The sequence below is a fragment of the Magnolia sinica genome, chromosome 1 (genome assembly GCF_029962835.1).
Source record: "Magnolia sinica isolate HGM2019 chromosome 1, MsV1, whole genome shotgun sequence".
NCBI classification, from domain to species: Eukaryota; Viridiplantae; Streptophyta; class Magnoliopsida; order Magnoliales; family Magnoliaceae; genus Magnolia; species Magnolia sinica.
In genome coordinates this window covers 51,654,687-51,673,451 of record NC_080573.1, presented here as the reverse complement: position 1 = coordinate 51,673,451, position 18,765 = coordinate 51,654,687, and the positions used below count along the sequence as shown (strand labels likewise).

The following is an 18,765-nucleotide window of genomic DNA, read 5'->3' as shown; positions in this document are numbered from 1 at the left end:
CTCGAACTCGGTTCAAAATTTTTTCAAGCTAAAAAAATCAGCTCAACTCAGTTCGAACTCAGTTTCGAATCGAGTCGAATCGAGCTTTTTCGAGTCGAGTCGAGCGAGCTAACCAAGCTAACTTGGTTCGTGTACAACCCTATCAACTGCTCAGGCAGAGAGAGAGAGAGAGAGAGAGAGAGAGAGAGAGAGAGAGAGTGAAAAAAGGTTCGGGTAGGGCGCTCCTTCGGGCTAAGAAGTGAGAGGAGAAAGCAGTAGGATTTTTGTTTTTAAGTTGATATTTATATCAATTGACCGAGTTGAGCCGAGTCAGGTCGATCCAACTCAGTTTAAGTTATGGACTGATTCTAGTCGAGTCGAGCTTGAGCCACCTCATTCTCAATTCCAAATATTCAACCTAACTCATCTTGAACCGAATTTAGAGTCCATTTAGGTCAATTTTTTTTGAGTAAAACCGAGTGAGTAAACCAAAGTTAACACAGTTGTGTCAAGCTTTAAATACAGGCTGTTTGACGAAAGATAAACACCATGATGCCCCTGCACACAAAAGGCTAAGGTTGATCCCCATCTTGCTTATAGCATGGCCCACTTGAGTTATGGATCGGACAGAATTTCTTACTCACGCAGTAGAAACACGGATATAACCTGATGTACGGAGTCGATGTTACGTATGAAACATTGCGGGCCCCATTGAGATGGGTTGTTTTAAGCTGTGCCTAAAAAGCACGTGTTTTAGAGGATTCCGATCCCAAATGCGATACACCGATTGTACAGTATCATCTTTTCCGTCGCAATCTCCGTTCCTGTCAGCTAAAGCCCTGCAATTTTTGTTAGTTAGACACCCTCCGTCCCTATAAATAAAAACCATCCAATCCTCGCAAAATCCGCCGAGAAAATCCCCCAAACGCCCTTTAATTTCAAAACCTCCATTCCGTTTCTAGGGTTTCAACTTCTCATTTCTCCCAATTTCTAGGGTTTTCATTCCCACCCCCACCCCCCCCCCCCCCCCCCCCTTTTCAATCTCCATAGAATTCCCCCAATTCTCGGCTGAAATTCTCAGTTTTCCATGATCTGTGATCTTGGATCTCCGCCTTTCAGGTGAAGGTCTATCATGCCTCCTATCCTCTGGAAGAAGGCCAAGATCGGACGGATCTCCAGTTTGTTATCCGATCTACGGTCCAGGCGCCGTGAATCTTCGCTTGTTGTTCAGACCGGGTTCCCTACCTCCCTTGCCGATCTCATCGTCAAAAACAGGTCCCGGTTGAAGAAGCCATCAACGAAGAATGTCAGTGCTGATCCTCCGTCCTCCCCGGTTTCGAGCTTTTCCCATAGCACGATTGTTGATTCCAAGCCGTGCGATGATGGGCTTCGATCTGAAGTCGGCGAGGACTCTCCTAGGTCATCGATCTCCAGAGATGCTGATGATCTTAAGAATGGCCGCGGCGTTTCTGGGTCCACTTGTTTTACAGCAATCATCAAGGTGTTTGTTGTGGTGGCTCTGGCGCTGGGAACGAAGGAGCTGGCAGTAGCGATCACAGCATCAGTATCCATCCTTTTTTTCCTTGAATTTGTGGGAAAGCAGTGGTTTTTTTTCTCTAAGCCTAAAAGTTTTGTAGGTTTGTCGGATTCAAATGGTGGGCCTCTAGTTTGTGGCAGTACCAATGAAATTAGACGAATTGGATGTGCGTTAGATTCTTGCGAGGGCCAAAGGAGGTTGGAGTCTCCACAGCTGGATTGCAAAAGGGAGCCCTCTCGGATGAATGGCTCTGAAGATCTGATTGCAGTAAAAAACACTGCAAATCCAGATGTTCGGTGCACCAATGAAATTCAAGCTATTGAATCTAATTTGGATTTGCGTGGGGGTTTGACACAAGTGGAAAAGGCTAGAATTCAGAAGACAGTGTCCATGGATGCTGGGGGTTTGACAAAAGTGCAAACCATTAGAATTCAGAAGGCGGCGTCCACAGGTGCTGCGGGTTTTACACAAGTGGTGAACGTTAGAACTCAGAAGGCAAACAGTAAGAATTTGGATTTGGATTTGGGTTTGTGGGGGAGCAAGAGGAGATTGGGATTTCCAGTGTTGGATCAGAAAAGGGAGGTTTCGGCATATGTGGATGATGGGGGTTTGACACAAGTGGAAAGTGTTAGAATTCAGAAGGTGGGCAGTAAGAATTTCAAGGAAAAGTTCTTGAAGAAGTTTGTACCAAAGAGGTTTCGTTCGAGGAGCAGAAAATGTGGTAAGGTGGAAAGTGGTGAAATGTCCAATTGCAAAGGAGAGGTAGAAAGCGAAGAGGATTATGATCTAGAAGATGAAGAAATTTGTAGTTTGGAGTCTTCGAATGATATTTTGGAGGATGATTTGGAGGACGAGGATGTGGCAGCAAACAACCCCCTGCAAATCCATAAATCTGAGGAGCTTGCCACAGAAAAAATGGTGGTCCCCTACAAAGAAAATGTCTGCACAATGATTAAGTGGAATGCTGGTCACATGGTTTCTTTAGTGATCATCCTTTTGGGACTTACTGGAGGTCGGGCTGTGGCACTTATATTGACCATACTATGGCATCTGCTGGTGAAATTGGTAGAGACCTTGTGGAGGAAGTTGAAGATGTACTGCAGCAGGCCACCTCTCTTGTAGTTGAAACCTTTGCATGCATCATGAAACTGATCATTCTGGTTCATGTAAGGTCAAGCTCCAAATTGTACTTGTAGTTCCTGATATCGATGGAGGTTTGTTCAACCTGGTGTTGGCAATTCAACTCCTGATGTAAGGTAATGTATTTGTTTGAAAGATGGAAAATTTCCAATACAAAGTAACATTTATTGCATGCTGCTGTTTCTCTGTCTAGTCTAGCAGTAGCATTAGGACATTACTTTATGGCATGTCCCAAGCTTGCAAATGCAGAGAGCAATCTATATTGAAAGAACACTGCAAAAAAATAAAAATAAAAAAAAAAATAAAAATAAAAAAATTGTAAATTGTAGATTTTGCACATTTCTTTTAATTAGCTAGTAATCATAGATTTTGCACATTTTTCTAGTCTACTAGGAGCATCGCAACATTTATGTACTTTTTTGAATGCCCCAAACTAGAATATGCAGAAAGCAATCTATTTAAAAGAACACTGCAACATGATCATAAATCATAGATTTGACATTTCTTTTCATTAGCTAGTAATCCCACTCTAGAAATAATGTTTAATCATAACCATTTCTGTTAATGCTGTGCTCTAATATTATCCAGACCCCAATGTCAAGTCATATAATTTGCTGTCGCCAATCTCTTTATCAATAGTTTGGCATTGCTTGATTTGTTAGTTAAAAACAGGACGAACCAGGTTCCAGCCTGGATCTCAATGTTAGATGCATGTTTCAAGTTTCAATATCGAGGCCTTAGGTTCAAATCGAGCTTAGCTATTATCAGTGTATCAAATAGCGTTCGTAGCGTAGCGGTAGCGTACGCTACGTAGCATTGCGTAGCGATTTCGCTACGTAGCGTTTGAAATAGCGTTTTTCCCCTGTAGCGTCGTAGCGTACGCTACGGATATGTAGCGTATAGCGCAGGTAGCGTACGCTACCTGTTTGGGTTTTTTTTTTTTTTTTTTAAGTGCAGGAAACAGTGGTGAACTTACACCACAAGTTAAACTTAAGTTAAAAAATAAAAAACCTAATTCTAAAGGGCTTTCACCCCCAAACCGCAGCAGCCGACGCAGCTGCTCTCCCCACCCTTCCATTTGGAGACCCAAAATCTTCTCACAGGGCCAATCCGACGCTGCTGACATTGCTTTTCTCCCCACCCTTCAATGTTGTGGTCGAAAGTCAGCTGTCAGGCGCAAACCGACGCTGTTGACGTTGCTCGTCTCCCCACTTTTCAATCGTGAGTTGGAAAAACTACTTCCAGAGGCAAACCGATCACTGTGTAGCTTCAATATTTACAGTTTTCAGCGATTCAATCTCATCTTGAGACAAAAATAGGTATGCTCCTTTTTTTTTTGAATTTTTTCAATGTATAATGAAAATAACTTGGTATTTTCAATTTTTTTTCCTCATTTTTTACCCTTTTAAAATGCTAGTTACTGTCGGTTTGGTGTTCTTTATACTTTTTTCGTCTTTTTTTCTGTGGTATAGCCCACATGGGCCCCGCTGAGGTGCGTGAAGGGGTGGGATGTGCGTTATTTTCTATGGTGTGGCACACGTGGGGCCCACTGAGGTGCGTGAAGGGGTGGATTTGCATTATTTTCTATGGTGGGCCCACTATATATATATATATATATATATATATATATATATATATATATATATATATAAACTTAAAAAATAGAAGTATTATGTAGCTTACGTTACACGCTACAATATTTCGCTACACGCTACAGAGGGTTGAACGCTACGCAACACGCTACCGCTATTTAAAACACTGGCTATTATTTTTAATAAAAATAAAAAATAAATAATAAATAATAAAGATTGAACCTTTGTCACATTTTTTTAAGAGATATGAACCTATTTCAGATCAGTTTAATCATTGGTTAATCTGATTGTTCTAGTAAAATGGATGTGGAGTTTTCTCTAGAGCTCCCATACGACTTATAAACAACAATGTAGAAGACTCTGCTTTTGTACCAGTATCATCTGAAGAATTTTCACTTGCATAATTGCTTCTTAAGATGTGACCTATGTCTGTATTGGTTTTTCTTTTTAAGGTCATGGCTTGATTTTATAGATATGAGTAAGAAAATTGAGCTAGGGTCAAAGCCAAATAAGGCTTGTTTGGATGCTTGTAATTGGGATATGCTAGAATTCAAATCACATGGTAAATGGAATCGATTCGAATTGGAATCCTCAATTGTGTTTGGATGCCTCTAATTTGAATAAACTAGAATCCAAATTTTGTTTTTGAATGCCTGTAATTGCAATGCATTAAGTAAATCAGTTTTAATACCTCAAATTAGTATGTGTGACATTTGAGATAATAATTGTAATAAGCCCATTGAAATATATACATTGGCCAAAAATAAGGAAAATTTGAGCCTAAGGTAAGCGATAAAAGTGGCTCACTTTCGAAAATCCAACTGTTTCTAGCATTTGCATCCGATTCTCAGCCTTTTGAGAGGATTCTATTTCACATCTGATACTCAATGGGCACCTTTTCCATTTCCTCATTATCAGCCAGTCCTAGTACATGAATTGAATTAGGATTTCTCAAAGCATTCTTCTGATGCAAAGGTATTGACTTTTCTGTAAATGGTATTGAGAGCTTTACATTCTTCTAATGCAAAGGTATTGACTTTTGCTTGCATGGTATTGAGAGCTTTACTGATCAAATGAGGTGCCTTTGCTCCAGAGAAGTTGTCAAATCAAGGAACTCACTCTTCAAGCCAGATGCATTCTCCTCATCTCAATCTGGCAGTTCTGTACAATGTAACATTGTTGTTGATCCCTCCAAATCAAACACTTTTCTTCTACCAATATTTCTCTTGGAATCGAGCCCCCTCTTAGTCACACTAACAAATTTGTTTTCTTTATCATTCATTGGAATCAATATAACTTTTAAACACACCTTTCTTAAAAATAAAAATAAATAAATAAATAAACGCTTCAATTAAATTAGGATCATGGATTGATTCTCTTACATTGCTGACAACTTAGTATTCTGGACCTACCCATCAATCTTGCCATGTAAAATTTATTCTAGGAAACTGCTAAAGGTAGCCTCATTTGCTTGCTTATGTTGTAAGAGCTCAAGTCTTCCACTGAAGTATCTGGGTGTCTCACTTGAGGGTAATGCAAACTTGATTTCTTTATGGGACCCAATCGTGCATTGAGAAAAGTTGGAAAGGTGGAAAAAATCCTACCTATCTTTGCAAGGATTATCCTCATTAAGTCAAACCTTTTGAATTTTCCAGTTTATCCTCTCCCATTTTAACATGCCAGTTGCTGTGGCATGGAAGATTGAGAAGATTTAGAGGGATTTCTTCTGGGAGAGTAGAGAATATGGGACAAAGTTTCATCTTGTCAAGTGGATGTTTTGCAACGGCCAAAAAAGGAAGGAGGTTTAGGTGTGGGAAGTATTAGGGAGAAAATTTAAGTGTCACTCAGTAAATGGGGGTGGAGATTTGGGGAGAAGAAGTCAAATTTTTTTATTAGTATGGAACTTTGGGAAGGGACTAGTTCATCAAGATCCCTATTTGGAACATTGGTTCAAATGCGTGTGAAAAGTTATTAGGCTCTTTAATAGAAGACATAATCATGGTGGGCAGAACATTTCTGGCAGAGTGGGAAACATTGTTTATGGTTGACCATGGCAATAGGGTCTGATTCTAGAAGGATGTTTGGCTAGAAGAGACTACTTTGGCTAGTTCATCTGATTCTGGAAGGATGATTGGCTAGATGAGACTACTTTGGCTAGTTCATTCTCTTGTTCTCTTTAGTGATGAACTCCGATGCCAAGGGCGTCGAATTTTTCGAGACCCTTTCACATTCTATAGTGTGCAATGTGGGACATTGGAGGAATCTTTTTGATGAAGCGGCAAGGGCTTTTGCTTTGCTTATGGGAAAACTTCATGAGATGAATATTGATCCTCCCAAAGGGAATAGATTTGGAGACGAGCGCCTAGTGGGTGCTTCTCATCTAAATCCCTTTTATTGGAGGTTCCTCCTTTTTTCCTGTACTAATGTTTTGAAAGTGCCTATTCCTCCAACAGTTCAAGCAGTTTCTTGGATTGCAGCGGCAAACAAGATCCTCACAGTTGATAATATTGAGAAGAGAAATGTGGTGATGCTGATGTGCTTCATGTGTAGGAAGAAGGAAATATGTGGATCATTTGCTGCTACATTATGGGGCAGATATGACCTATATGAGACCTTTTTTCTGATTTTCCAGGTTTGGTAGGCGTGCTCAACAGATCGGTTTCTGAGGTGATTGCAGGCTGGGAAGACGGGCCTCTCCCTTGGTATCTGTGTGTTCTGTGATGTAGAGCAGGTCGCGTACAATTACATGGCCAAGATGGATCAGAAAAGGCCCGGTCGACGACAGAAGTGATCCGGACCATCGAACCTTAAATCGGGCGTATCTTGCAATCCGAAATGAGTTATCTGACGTAAAATATATGATTTTGGGGTAGAACGAGCTACTGAAGCCAACCAACCCAACTACGCCGGGTTGCGCAGCCCGGAATTGCAAAAAACCCCTGGATCGATGGTCGTTTCCCCGTTTTAATTTCGCTTTTACTATAAATAGTAAGTTTTAGTTTGATTATAACTCTTCATCCGTCGGGCTTTAGGAGTTGCGCCCAACGTGAAAAGAGCTTAGAATAATTAGGAGAACGGTTTGGTGAAGCCAAATAGGACACTTACTATTTTTGGCCGAAAACCTTGCACACTAGTAGACATCCGACCGTCTATAAATAGTAAGTTTACTATTTATAGTAAGTAGCGGATTCTAGGAGTTTGAGTTGTAGTTTGATTCTGATTTTTTTCCCATTGCTTGGTACCCCTATTTAAAGGGTTGTGAACTCGTTTTTATTCATCAATTAATCAATTTCGAATTTATTAGAATTTATTTCTATTTTCTGCTTTCTTTCCTCGTGGATTCGAGAAGTCTCTGTGAGGAGTCCAAGGAAGCTCCGTGGATTCGGAGTAGTTATCCTCATCACGTTCATCCCTGCGTCAATTGGTATCAAAGCGAGGATTCCCCTCGGGCCAATGGCAAACAACGAAGGTATGAATCAAAATCCTGTGGACGGTGATCCAGGGATTCGTTATCTTTCGGAAAGAATGGAAGCTTTCCACCGGGAGAGTCAGTTGACCATGCAAGGGCTGCAGGCAACTCTCGACCGTCTTGCGGATGCGCTACTTCCGCCCCGAGCCCTAGGCGGTGCTCCACCACCTGTGGTGGCTCCACCACCCCGATTTTCGTAGAGCACTACCAGTGGCAAACCGCAGGGCTACACCAGATGATTCAAGTTCTAGCGACGAGGACCTTAATGAGGGTTTTGCGCGACGACCAATCCATGGAGGTGATCATCTAGATCGTGCTGAAAGAGACTATCGAGGTAAGGCTGAACTTCCTAGTTTAAACGGTTTATTACGTATAGAAGATTTTCTCGATTGGCTAGCCGAAGTAGAGAGATATTTTGATTATATGGACGTGCCAGATCATAAAAGGGTAAAATTGGTAGCGTTTAAATTAAAATCTGGTGCTTCTGCATGGTGGGAACAATTACAACTCTCACGAGCTCGCCAGAACAAGGCGCCTATCTCATCATGGCCACGGATGAGACGTCTTCTTCGATCTCGATTTCTCCCATGATTATGAGCAGATATTATTCCAAACAATATCAAAATTGCAGGCAAGGAAATCGAACAAGTACACTGAAGAATTCCAACGGTGGCTACACGAAATAATCTGTCAGTCTGAGTCACAGAAGGTGGCGCGATTTATAAGTGGGTTGCGGCCGACAATTCAGGATCGAGTTCAGATGTACCCAGTAAGGACCGTGGATGAAGCATTTCAATTGGTGGGTAAGGTAGAAACACAACTTGCAAGAGCTCCTATTCGTCCATATTCTTTTACTCGACCCCCCATGACGAGTTTCACGCAGGATCCAGTGCTGCCACAAGGAAAAGACCCAGTACCTCAACTTCCTACAACCACAAACCGTGATATGGGGAGTGGTTCATCCAGACCTCAATGTACAGCACCCACAATAGTGAGTCCAAGTAGGATTCCATATCCTTATGCTCGGGCAAGGTCAAACAATTGTTACCGCTGTGGCCAACCAGGCCACTTATCAAACACTTGTCCTCAACGTCCCGCAACACACTTAACTATAAACGAAGAGGGCACTGAAGATGAGGCCGTAGAAGAAGATCATTGCTTTGATGAACATGAACAAACTACTAAAAAATAGCAGGTGGCGATGAAATGACGGGCGATGATCGTGGCGAATTTCTAGTTGTGAGGCGATTACTGTATGCCCCACGAAAGGAATTACATCCACAACGACACAATATATTTCGTACTCGGTGCACCGTCAATGGAAAGGTCCGGAATTACATCCACAACGACACAATATATTTCGTACTCGGTGAACCGTCAATGGAAAGGTGCGGTTACCAACGATGAAACATCCTTCCCCGTACTCAATCGGCTGGATAAAAAAGATGAATGAGATCAAGTAACTGAACAATGCACTATCTCGTTTTCAATTGGCAAAAATTATAAAGATCAAATACTTTGTGACGTGGTCGATATGGAAGCTTGTCATATGTTACTCGGTCGACCCTGGCAGTCGGACCGTGATGCGACCCATCGGGGACGAGATAATGTTTACGTATTTGTCAAGGATAGTCGAAAAATAATCCTTGCCCCTATGGCACCAGAGAACCACCCCGAAGCCTCTAAAGTGGAGGAAAATTCCCTCTTGACCATTCGAAATTTCATGGAGGAATCCGAGGAAACTGGCGAGGTATACGCGTAGTAGTGAAGGGCGAGGAAGAGGAACCCTCAAACATCCCTCCAAGTTTAAGACTGCTAAACGAATTCAAAGAAGTCTGGCCGGAGAGATTTACTCGATGGACCCCATGAGGGACATCAAACATCACATAGACCTCGTCCCTGGGGCTAGCCTGCCCAATCGCCCTCATTATCGGATGAGTCCAAAGGAGTGTGAGATACTTCAGGAGCAAGTGGAGGAATTGATCTGTAAGGGTCTCTTGAGAGAGAGCATGAGCCCATGTGCTGTACCAGCATTATTAACGCCAAAAAAGATGGAAGCTGGCGCATGTGTGTCGACAGCCGGGTAATCAACAAAATTACCATCAAATATCGGTTCCCAATACCACGGTTGGACGACATGCTCGATATGTTAGAAGGGGCCAAGGTGTTCTCTAAACTAGATTTAAGGAGCGGGTACCATCAGATTCGTATTCGACCCGGTGATGAGTGGAAAACGGCATTCAAGACCAAGGAAGGGTTGTATGAGTGGCTGGTCATGCCCTTCGGCCTATCGAACGCACCAAGTACTTTTATGCGTTTGATGAATCAAGTTCTAAAACCGTTCACTGGCCGATTTGTGGTAGTATATTTTGATGACATATTGATATATAGCCAGGATGAGGCGGAGCACAAGAAACATCTCGGGCAAGTACAGGTCCTACAACTTAACAAGTTGTACCTCAACTTCAAGAAGTGTAGTTTTTTAACCGATGACCTATTGTTTCTAGGATTTGTTGTAACATCCACAGGCATTCGTGTGGACGATGAAAAGGTGCGAGCTATTAGGGAATGGCCGATCCCGACAAACATTCATGAGGTGAGAAGTTTTCACGGGTTGGCGACTTTCTATCGTCGATTTGTGCGAGATTTTAGCACCATAGTCGCGCCTATAACAGATTGCATGAAAAAAGGACCGTTCCAGTGGACCGATAAAGCTGATAAGAGCTTTCATGAGATCAAGCAGCGTTTGTCTACAACACCGGTCTTGGTGCTTCCTAATTTCGACAAATTGTTTGAAGTTGAGTGTGACGCTTCATATGTCGGAATTGGAGGAGTATTATCACAGGAAGGCAGGCCGGTAGCCTTCTACAGCGGAAACTCAAGCCCGAAAGAAGTGGTCGACTTATGAGCTTGAGTTGTACGCATTGTTCAGCGCTGCGACATTGGCGACATTATCTCGATTCAAAGAGAGTTTGTTTTGTACATCGACCATCAAGCATTAAAGTTTATTAATAGTCGACTAACGTGAATCGTGTGCATGCTAGATGGGTTGCGTTTTTACAGAAATTCACGTTCGTTCTGAAGCACAAGTCAGGAGAACAAGGTGGCTGATGCACTTAGCCGTCGTGCATCACTACTAGTAACAATGAGCAACGAGGTAGTCGGCTTCGACTGTCTCAAGGAGTCGTATGCCGAGGATGAGGACTTCAAAGATTCTTGGATGAAGTGTCAAGAAGGTCACCCGGTGACCTTCATATACGTGACGATTTTCTCTTCAAAGGGAATCGATTGTGCATCCCCCAAAGTTCTCTCAGGGAAGATTATTCAGAGCTACATGGAGGTGGCCTTGGTGGACACAGGGGCGAGACAAGACGCGAGCTCTTGTGGAAGAGCGGTATTCCTGGCGCACTTAGTACGCGATGTGGGAAAAGCCGTACAACGTTGTCATGTTTGTCGACCTCCAAGGGGCAATCTCGAATACGGGCCTCTACACCGCTACCTGTGCCTAACGGCCCTTGGGAGGATTTATCAATGGACTTCGTACTTGGTCTCCCACGAACACAACGCGGCATGGATTCGGTGTTCGTGGTGGTAGATCGTTTCTCAAAGATGGCGCACTTTATCCCATGCAAGAAGACCCTCGATGCAACACACGTGGCGAATTTATTTTTCAGGGAGGTCGTTCGGCTACATGGGGTCCCCAAGACCATTACTTCTGATCGTGACACGAAGTTCATTAGCCACTTTTGGCGGACTTTATGGAATCGATTCGATACACGACTTCAATTTAGTAGTGCTTACCACCCACAGACTGATGGGCAGACCGAAGTTGTGAATCGCACGTTGGGAAACCTCCTTCGCTGTATTTCAGGAGAAAAACCGAAGCAGTGGGATTTGGCCTTGTCTCAAGCAGAGTTTGCATTCAACAATATGGTGAACCGCTCAACAGGGAAATCACCGTTCCAGATTATTTACGGACGAGTGTCTCGCCACACACTTGACTTGGTCCCTCTGCCCAAGCACCCAGGCACGAGCATTGCAGCAGAACATATGGCAGACAAGATCATGGGCATCCATGCAGAAGTGCAGACCAAGCTACATGCCTCGAACGAGAAGTACAAGGAACAAGCGAACAAGCATTGGCGACAAAAAGTGTTCGAGTTAGGCGACCGCGTTATGGTCCATTTGCGCAAAGAGAGATTTCCGACCGGGGTACAACAAGTTGAAAAATAAGAAGATTGGACCGGTACCAATCATCCGAAAGATCAATGACAACGCTTATGTTGTTGATCTCCCAGATGACATGGCCATCTCACGGACTTTCAATGTCACGGACCTAACCGAGTATCATGAACCAGAGCATGACGAGAACTCGAGGACGAGTTCTTTTGAAGTGGAGGAGACTGATGTAGAGCAGGTCGCGTACAATTACATGGCCAAGATGGATCAGAAAAGGCCCGGTCGACGACAGAAGTGATCCGGACCATCGAACCTTAAATCGGGCGTATCTTGCAATCCGGAATGAGTTATCTGACGTAAAATATATGATTTTGGGGTAGAACGAGCTACTGAAGCCAACCAACTACGCCGGGTTGCGCAGCCCGGAATTGCAAAAAACCCCTGGATCGATGGTCGTTTCCCCGTTTTAATTTCGCTTTTACTATAAATAGTAAGTTTTAGTTTGATTATAACTCTTCATCCGTCGGGCTTTAGGAGTTGCGCCCAACGTGAAAAGAGCTTAGAATAATTAGGAGAACGGTTTGGTGAAGCCAAATAGGACACTTACTATTTTTGGCCGAAAACCTTGCGCACTAGTAGACATCACGGCCGTCTATAAATAGTAAGTTTACTATTTATAGTAAGTCGCGGATTCTAAAAGTTTGAGTTGTAGTTTGATTCTGATTTCTTTCCCATTGCTTGGTACCCCTATTTAAAGGGTTGTGAACTCGTTTTTATTCATCTATTAATCAATTTCGAATTTATTAGAATTTATTTCTATTTTCTGCTTTCTTTCCTCGTGGATTCGAGAAGTCTCTGTGAGGAGTCCAGGGAAGCTCCGTGGATTCGGAGTAGTTATCCTCATCACGTTCATCCCTGCCTCATTCTGTCATGAAATATTCTCAAAGAAAAAGGGAGCCTCAGCTGATACGGACACTGACAGTTAAGCAGAGATGATGGGTGCAGGTGTATGCAGGGCATCTAGTTGTGGGTATAAATCCATGAAGTTCATTGCTCTCCTTCAAATTTAAGGTTTGTAGAGCATAGGTAATCATCATCATAGCCTTGTCCTACTTAATTTCAGGTCCGTATTACAAATTTTTTTTTTTTTAAACAGTTATTCTCATGCTTGCTTGCAGGAAGTTTGAGGAGCAGATAGAGACCTAACATCTTCACTCGTTTACCCTGGCTGGCTACCAATTAGCACGAAGGTGTAATTGAAATGTATATAACACTGAGTAAACAACATAAATCCATATTTACGGAGCCATCAATCCCAAGCCCAGCTAAGAGGGCAGGGTGAACATTAAGTAGGCAGCCCGTTTTGAAATTTTGGCTAGCAACAAGGAGTCGTATAGCTAGGACAAGGCAATGATGATGATTATGGTGATGTTGGTTTTGGTGCCGAGGGTGCTGATTGTGATGATGGTCGTACTCCTGATGGTGATGATGTTCATGTTGGCACCGATGGTGCTTATCCAGGTAATGGTGGTGCTGCTGATGAGATCTTGGACATTGGCAATAATGAGTAATGAGTTGAGTGTAGATTGATGAACAGCATTTATCAATAACCATTGGTGATCTTCAGGTTGATGTCTTCCTTCCTCACAAATGATGATATTAAGGGATGATCCTTGCATGTTTGAACCTTTGGGATTCAAAAACAACATTATCATAAAAAAACCTGATTAACCACATGCACTTTCGAGTCATGGAACAGGGAATACTATTATCTGGCCAGCATTTCCCATATAAACAGAAGATGGACCATTGTTTGTGTTTGTTCTATTTCTAGAGATAATTATGGTTAATTCATTGAATAAGACTGCATTTAGATCATCAGCATCTTGTCCCAGGAATGCAGCTTGAGTCTTCCAATGGAATTTACTAATCTGCAGAAATATGCCGTGTACTTGCTTCTGTTGCATTGCAATCTTCATGATTCATGTCTTTGCTTGACCTAGCTCCTCCACCTCGGCAAAGAACTCCTCAAGAGAAGCATCTACGACTATGCAATCTTTCTTAGAGACATGTTTTCTATCCTCCTTGCTACTACTGCCTATTGTTATGGTTTGCCCATATTCAAAAGGAATTCCTTGAATGAAGTTTTCCAATCAATATAACTAGACCATATCTTACAATCTTCTTGGTGTTAAAATGCTAAATGTAGAGCTGCACACGCGCTGATTTGAGTTGAGCTTGGCACAGCTTGGCTCAGCTTGGCCAGCAGCCAACCCAAGCCCACCCAGCTCGAACTCGGCTCGGCTCGGTCCTCAAGCTTGACTAGCCAACTCAGCTCGGCTTGGTTCAGTCAGCAACTTGGGCCAACTCGAGCCAAGTTTGAGCCTGTGCGACATTTTCTCAAACACGGAAATTGAAGATTGCATCTTCAATCTCCCACACTTTGAATGCAAAGCAATAAGAGCACTTTGTAGCCATTTCATCAAACACTTGGCTAACAGCATCAAGATCAAGATGTGAGGGCAATCCTAAAATGTAAATGTTTTTTTTTTTTTTTATTTAATTCAATTTTCCCTTTAATACCTATTTCAAGAATACCTTGATATCATGGCAGTACAAGAAGCAACACTACGTTAAGGCATTTCATCAAACACTTAGCGAGCAGCGTCAAGATCAAATGACCGAGTCACCGAGCCGATTCAATCTAAGTCGATTCGAGTTGGAGTTTGAGCTTGAGTTGAGTTGAGCTCAGGCAAGCTCGAACTTGGCTCAAAATTTTTTAGGTCTCCAAAAACCAGCTCGACTCCGTCCGAATCCAGTTTTAAGCTGAGGCGACTCAAGCAAGCTGTCCGTGCTAACTGGACTGGTGTACAGCTCTATCTAAATGTACATTCTTTAATCAGTATCATGGATTTTATTAACAAGGGAGAAAGCAACTATGCTACGAGATAATGGATGGTTAGAATCGTTGAAACATGCCTGATTCTAGTGAGCTTTCCTAGGCAACTGCCTAAGCAAGCAATGCAAGCAGGGAACAAGCTTGTTTCTTGACATCATTTACTGCAGAAATGCACGCTTCAAAGGATCTGTACGCTTGCCAATGGGCACTGAAATTCGTGGATAGTTGAAGAAGTATTTGTATCTATTTAATTAGATTTAGATCCATGCCCAATTAATCAAGTTGGAGTTGTGTCCAAACGACATGAGATCATATCTAGAAATAGGGTCAGATTCAGGTCCACTATCTTGGTACCAACTAAAACTTTAGTTAGTTCCTCGCTCATGCCTTGGTGGTAGACTCACAAGAGTTTCAACATAGGTCATGGGTTCCAGTAGCCATTGTGGTGAAATTGGTGAAATTCCACTAGTGCAAGCGTGTTTTGTGTGAGCGTGCGTAAAATAAATATATATTAAAAAAAAAAAAAAAACCCACTTGCAAAGTAGAACTTGGGTTGCATTGGTTGGTTTGCGTAACCAATGTGGTACCAATTGCATACAAAATATATGATTATTTCCTTTTTAGTTTAATCCTTATCATACCTATTATTTATAGGGTTTTGCTGTCGTCCCCAACCCTCTTTGAGTGACATGGGGAACACTCAATCATGGATTGGGACAGTTCATTCCATAGTACCAATGGAAGCAAGCCATGGTGCGAAAATCACACTAATTAAATTATCCTAACCCTTTGAATGCGGTCAATTTGTTATAATCTTCAGTTGTTTACGAGCCATAGATCACACGTTTAGAATCATCAAGCAAGAGAACTATTTTGGAACCATAAGCAATACAAAGTGGGATCTATATATATTAAATGTTTCAAGATGTGATTGGAGTTATTTTGTTTCTCTACTCCATCTTGGCTGCACATTTTCCATGTTATTGATTGGATGCATGGAATCATCTGTTTGGTTTGGTTTTTACTCCATGGCTGGCTTCTAGTATGAATGTACGAATGGTTCAGATTCATGATAAATCACTCCATTTGCCATTTAAAAGCTTTGGGAACATTGCTAATATCCGTGTGAAGGTGGGGACGCTAGCAAAGCTCGTATTTAAAAACCTTAAATGTTTACAACAAGGACCCACCCGAATCCAGATACCCAAACCTTAATGGGGACTCGCATTCTAGACCGAAATCTGGATCCAAACCCTTTTCGCCACGGCTTAATTCATGCTTGATACTGGTATGCCTGAATAGTTTCAGATTTGTATTCGTGTCCAATACCTCATATATGTGACATGTATCTGAACCAGACACCAGATCCGATTCTCTTGGGTTTGTATAAGGTTACATCAGTATCTATGGCAGTCAAGAGGGCCAGGCCCTGGGTTGGTTTTAGCCTGGTTTTGAACTTGTCAGGCGTAGCTTGTGTATGGTTTCAGCCTGGATTTTGAATTGGTCAAGCTGGGTTATTCAAATTTTTATATTTGCTGGCTTGCATGTGGCCAATTGAAGTCCTGACCAAACAGAAGCTGTTGACAAGCCTACTTGCTAGCCATCGTGTGTTTATTGTAATAGCAATAACAAGAGACGCAAAGGTCACTCGGGAGAATAGGACTCGAATCCTATTATCCCAACCATGCGGTGCGTCCATGAAAGATCTGGGTCATTCATCATGTGGGGCCATCCTTGTGTGCCATGGCCCAAAATCAGGCGGATTTTAGGTACATGTGCAAAAAACGGTGGGGGAAAAAAGAGATTTGACCAACGATCCGCACTCGATGTGCTTGTGGAACCCATCTGATGACCAGGCTACACAGCACACAAACTGTTGGGCCCACCTGATGAAAAACCTCAATCTCTCATACAGGTGCCTGGAGAGCTCATGAATATCCATCCAACAGTATTAATAAATAATTCACAATTGTGACATGTTTACATCCGATTCTACAAATAAAGCCTTATACCTCAACAAAACTAATCCCAGCTTCCTTGTTCAGATCCAGTTCCTTCATGATTCTTCTCATCTCCATGACATCTTCCCATTGACCTGCCAAAGAGTAGAAGTTCGATAACAGAACGTAAACTCCATGGCTCTGAGGATCCAACTCGATCAGCTTCTTCGCTACCTTTTCTCCAATACCAATATCAGCATATTTTATACAAGCACTGAGAAGAGTTTTGTAACTTATCATTCTATCCTCATCTGGTATAGTTCTAATCAATCCCTCTGCTTGGCATAGCAACCCAGCTCTACTCAAAAGATCAATTATACATCCCAAGTGCTCAATCTTCGGCCTTATCTTATAAACTCCCACCATTCGATCAAACCAATAACAGCCTTCATCCACTAGTCCTGAATGGCTGCATGCTGTTAAAACAGCAACGAATGTGACCTCGGTCGGCTCAATGCCTTCTGTTTGCATCTGCGAAAAGAAGCTCAGAGCCTCCTTCCCATGCCCGGAGTTTGCAAGACCTACGATTACAGCAGTCCAAGTGAAGACATCTTTATATTTCATTTTGTAGAATGTGCGAACCGCATCCTCCAGACTCCCGCATTTTGCATACATATCAACCAGTGCTGTTCCTACAAAAACATCCATTCTTATATCTATTCGATGCATAATCTGATGAACCCAACGACCAAATTGTAAATTTGATAAGTTGCTGCAAGCTGAAAGGACACTAACGACAGTCATTTCGTCTGGTTTTATCATCTCCATCTCCATTTTATGAAAGAGCTCTAAAGCCTCTTGCGGTCGCTTGACCTTCACATACCCACTTATCATGGAATTCCACAAGACAATATCTTTGGAAGGAATCCGATCAAAAATTTCGCGAGCAACATCTACTAAGCCCAATTCAACATAACCATTAATCACGATAGTGTATGATACTACATCTCTCGGACCCATCTTGCCAAACAGTCGAAACACAGCATCCATGTCTTCGCTTTTGGCATAAAAACCCAAAAGTGCATTATCCAAATTCAAAACACAAACAAACCCCTTCTTCAACATACAGACATGGACCATTCTTCCATAGCCTAGGGCACCCAAGTGTGTGCATGCCGACAGCAGGATCACCATAGTGATCTCATCAGCTTCAACTCCTTCAAACACCATTTCCCTATATAAAACCAGTGCTTCACCTTGCCAACTAGGATTCGCCACGTAGGCTGCTAGAATTGAATTCCAAGTTACTATGTCTCTTTGAGACATTCCATCAAACAGTCGCCGCGAATCATGGATCTGGATTGTGACACCATACATATGTATCAGAGAATTCTGTATATAAACATCAGAATCGAGGCCCACTTTTACAACATAACCATGAATTTCTTTGCCTTTTGGAAGAGAAAGTAAGCGGCCGCAGGCTTTCAGTAAAGCGGGGAAAGTGTGATTATCAGGAAGGAGAGAACTGCATTGCATGAAATGATTGTACATGAGAATGGCTTGGATGGGTGCTGGGCTTTTGGCATAGGCTCTGATGATGCAGTTCCATGTGGGTATGGTGCGGATGAGCCCTGCTGTGATGGTTTGAGCCAAGATTTGATTAAGTTGTTTGATGTTGTGGGTAGAATGTTTGAACCAAAGGAGTACATTTGAGGGCCCACTCATTGGGTTATGTTATTATATGGTCTTCTAATGTAACAATGAATGAATGCAATTTGTGGGGCCCACCTGCCAATCGAATTGGTGGTCCACTGGATCTGAGATGTACATGTGGCTAACTGTGAATGGGTAATTGTCGAACATCTCAGCAATTGGACGATCCAAACAGCCTGATTAGTAGTAAGGAAATGGATGGTTTAAATATGTTTGGTCAACGTCCCACTTGAATAGGTAGATGGCCATTGGTTTGTGGCCTATCCATGGTAGGGTCCACTGTATGATCAGTTTCAGTCATCATATTCAGGAGCATG

General features: G+C 42.4%; 2 protein-coding genes across 7 annotated transcripts; one reads left to right on the top strand and one right to left on the bottom strand.

Annotated features, from left to right (window-relative positions):
• The first annotated feature begins 1,006 nt into the window (after nt 1-1,006).
• On the top strand, nt 1,007-14,078 carry LOC131249482 (uncharacterized). Of its 6 annotated transcripts, none has more exons than XR_009172854.1 (3): nt 12,833-12,982; nt 13,075-13,245; nt 13,900-14,078. XR_009172854.1 is itself a non-coding variant. In XM_058250297.1 (2 exons), the coding sequence occupies exon 1, from the start codon at nt 1,112-1,114 to the stop codon at nt 2,636-2,638; it is 1,527 nt and encodes a 508-aa protein (XP_058106280.1). In that variant the 5' UTR covers nt 1,007-1,111; the 3' UTR covers nt 2,639-2,772; nt 13,900-14,078. The 6 variants fall into 6 exon arrangements, 2 of the variants coding, with proteins under 2 accessions (XP_058106280.1, XP_058106285.1); XR_009172852.1 differs by having other exon boundaries at nt 13,075-13,417; XM_058250297.1 differs by lacking the exons at nt 12,833-12,982; nt 13,075-13,245 and adding an exon at nt 1,007-2,772.
• A 2,723-nt stretch (nt 14,079-16,801) lies between these two features.
• On the bottom strand, nt 16,802-18,460 carry LOC131246299 (pentatricopeptide repeat-containing protein At2g22410, mitochondrial-like). The gene has a single exon (XM_058246266.1). It carries the CDS (start codon nt 18,458-18,460, stop codon nt 16,802-16,804), a length of 1,659 nt encoding a protein of 552 aa, XP_058102249.1.
• Nucleotides 18,461-18,765: the final 305 nt, after the last annotated feature.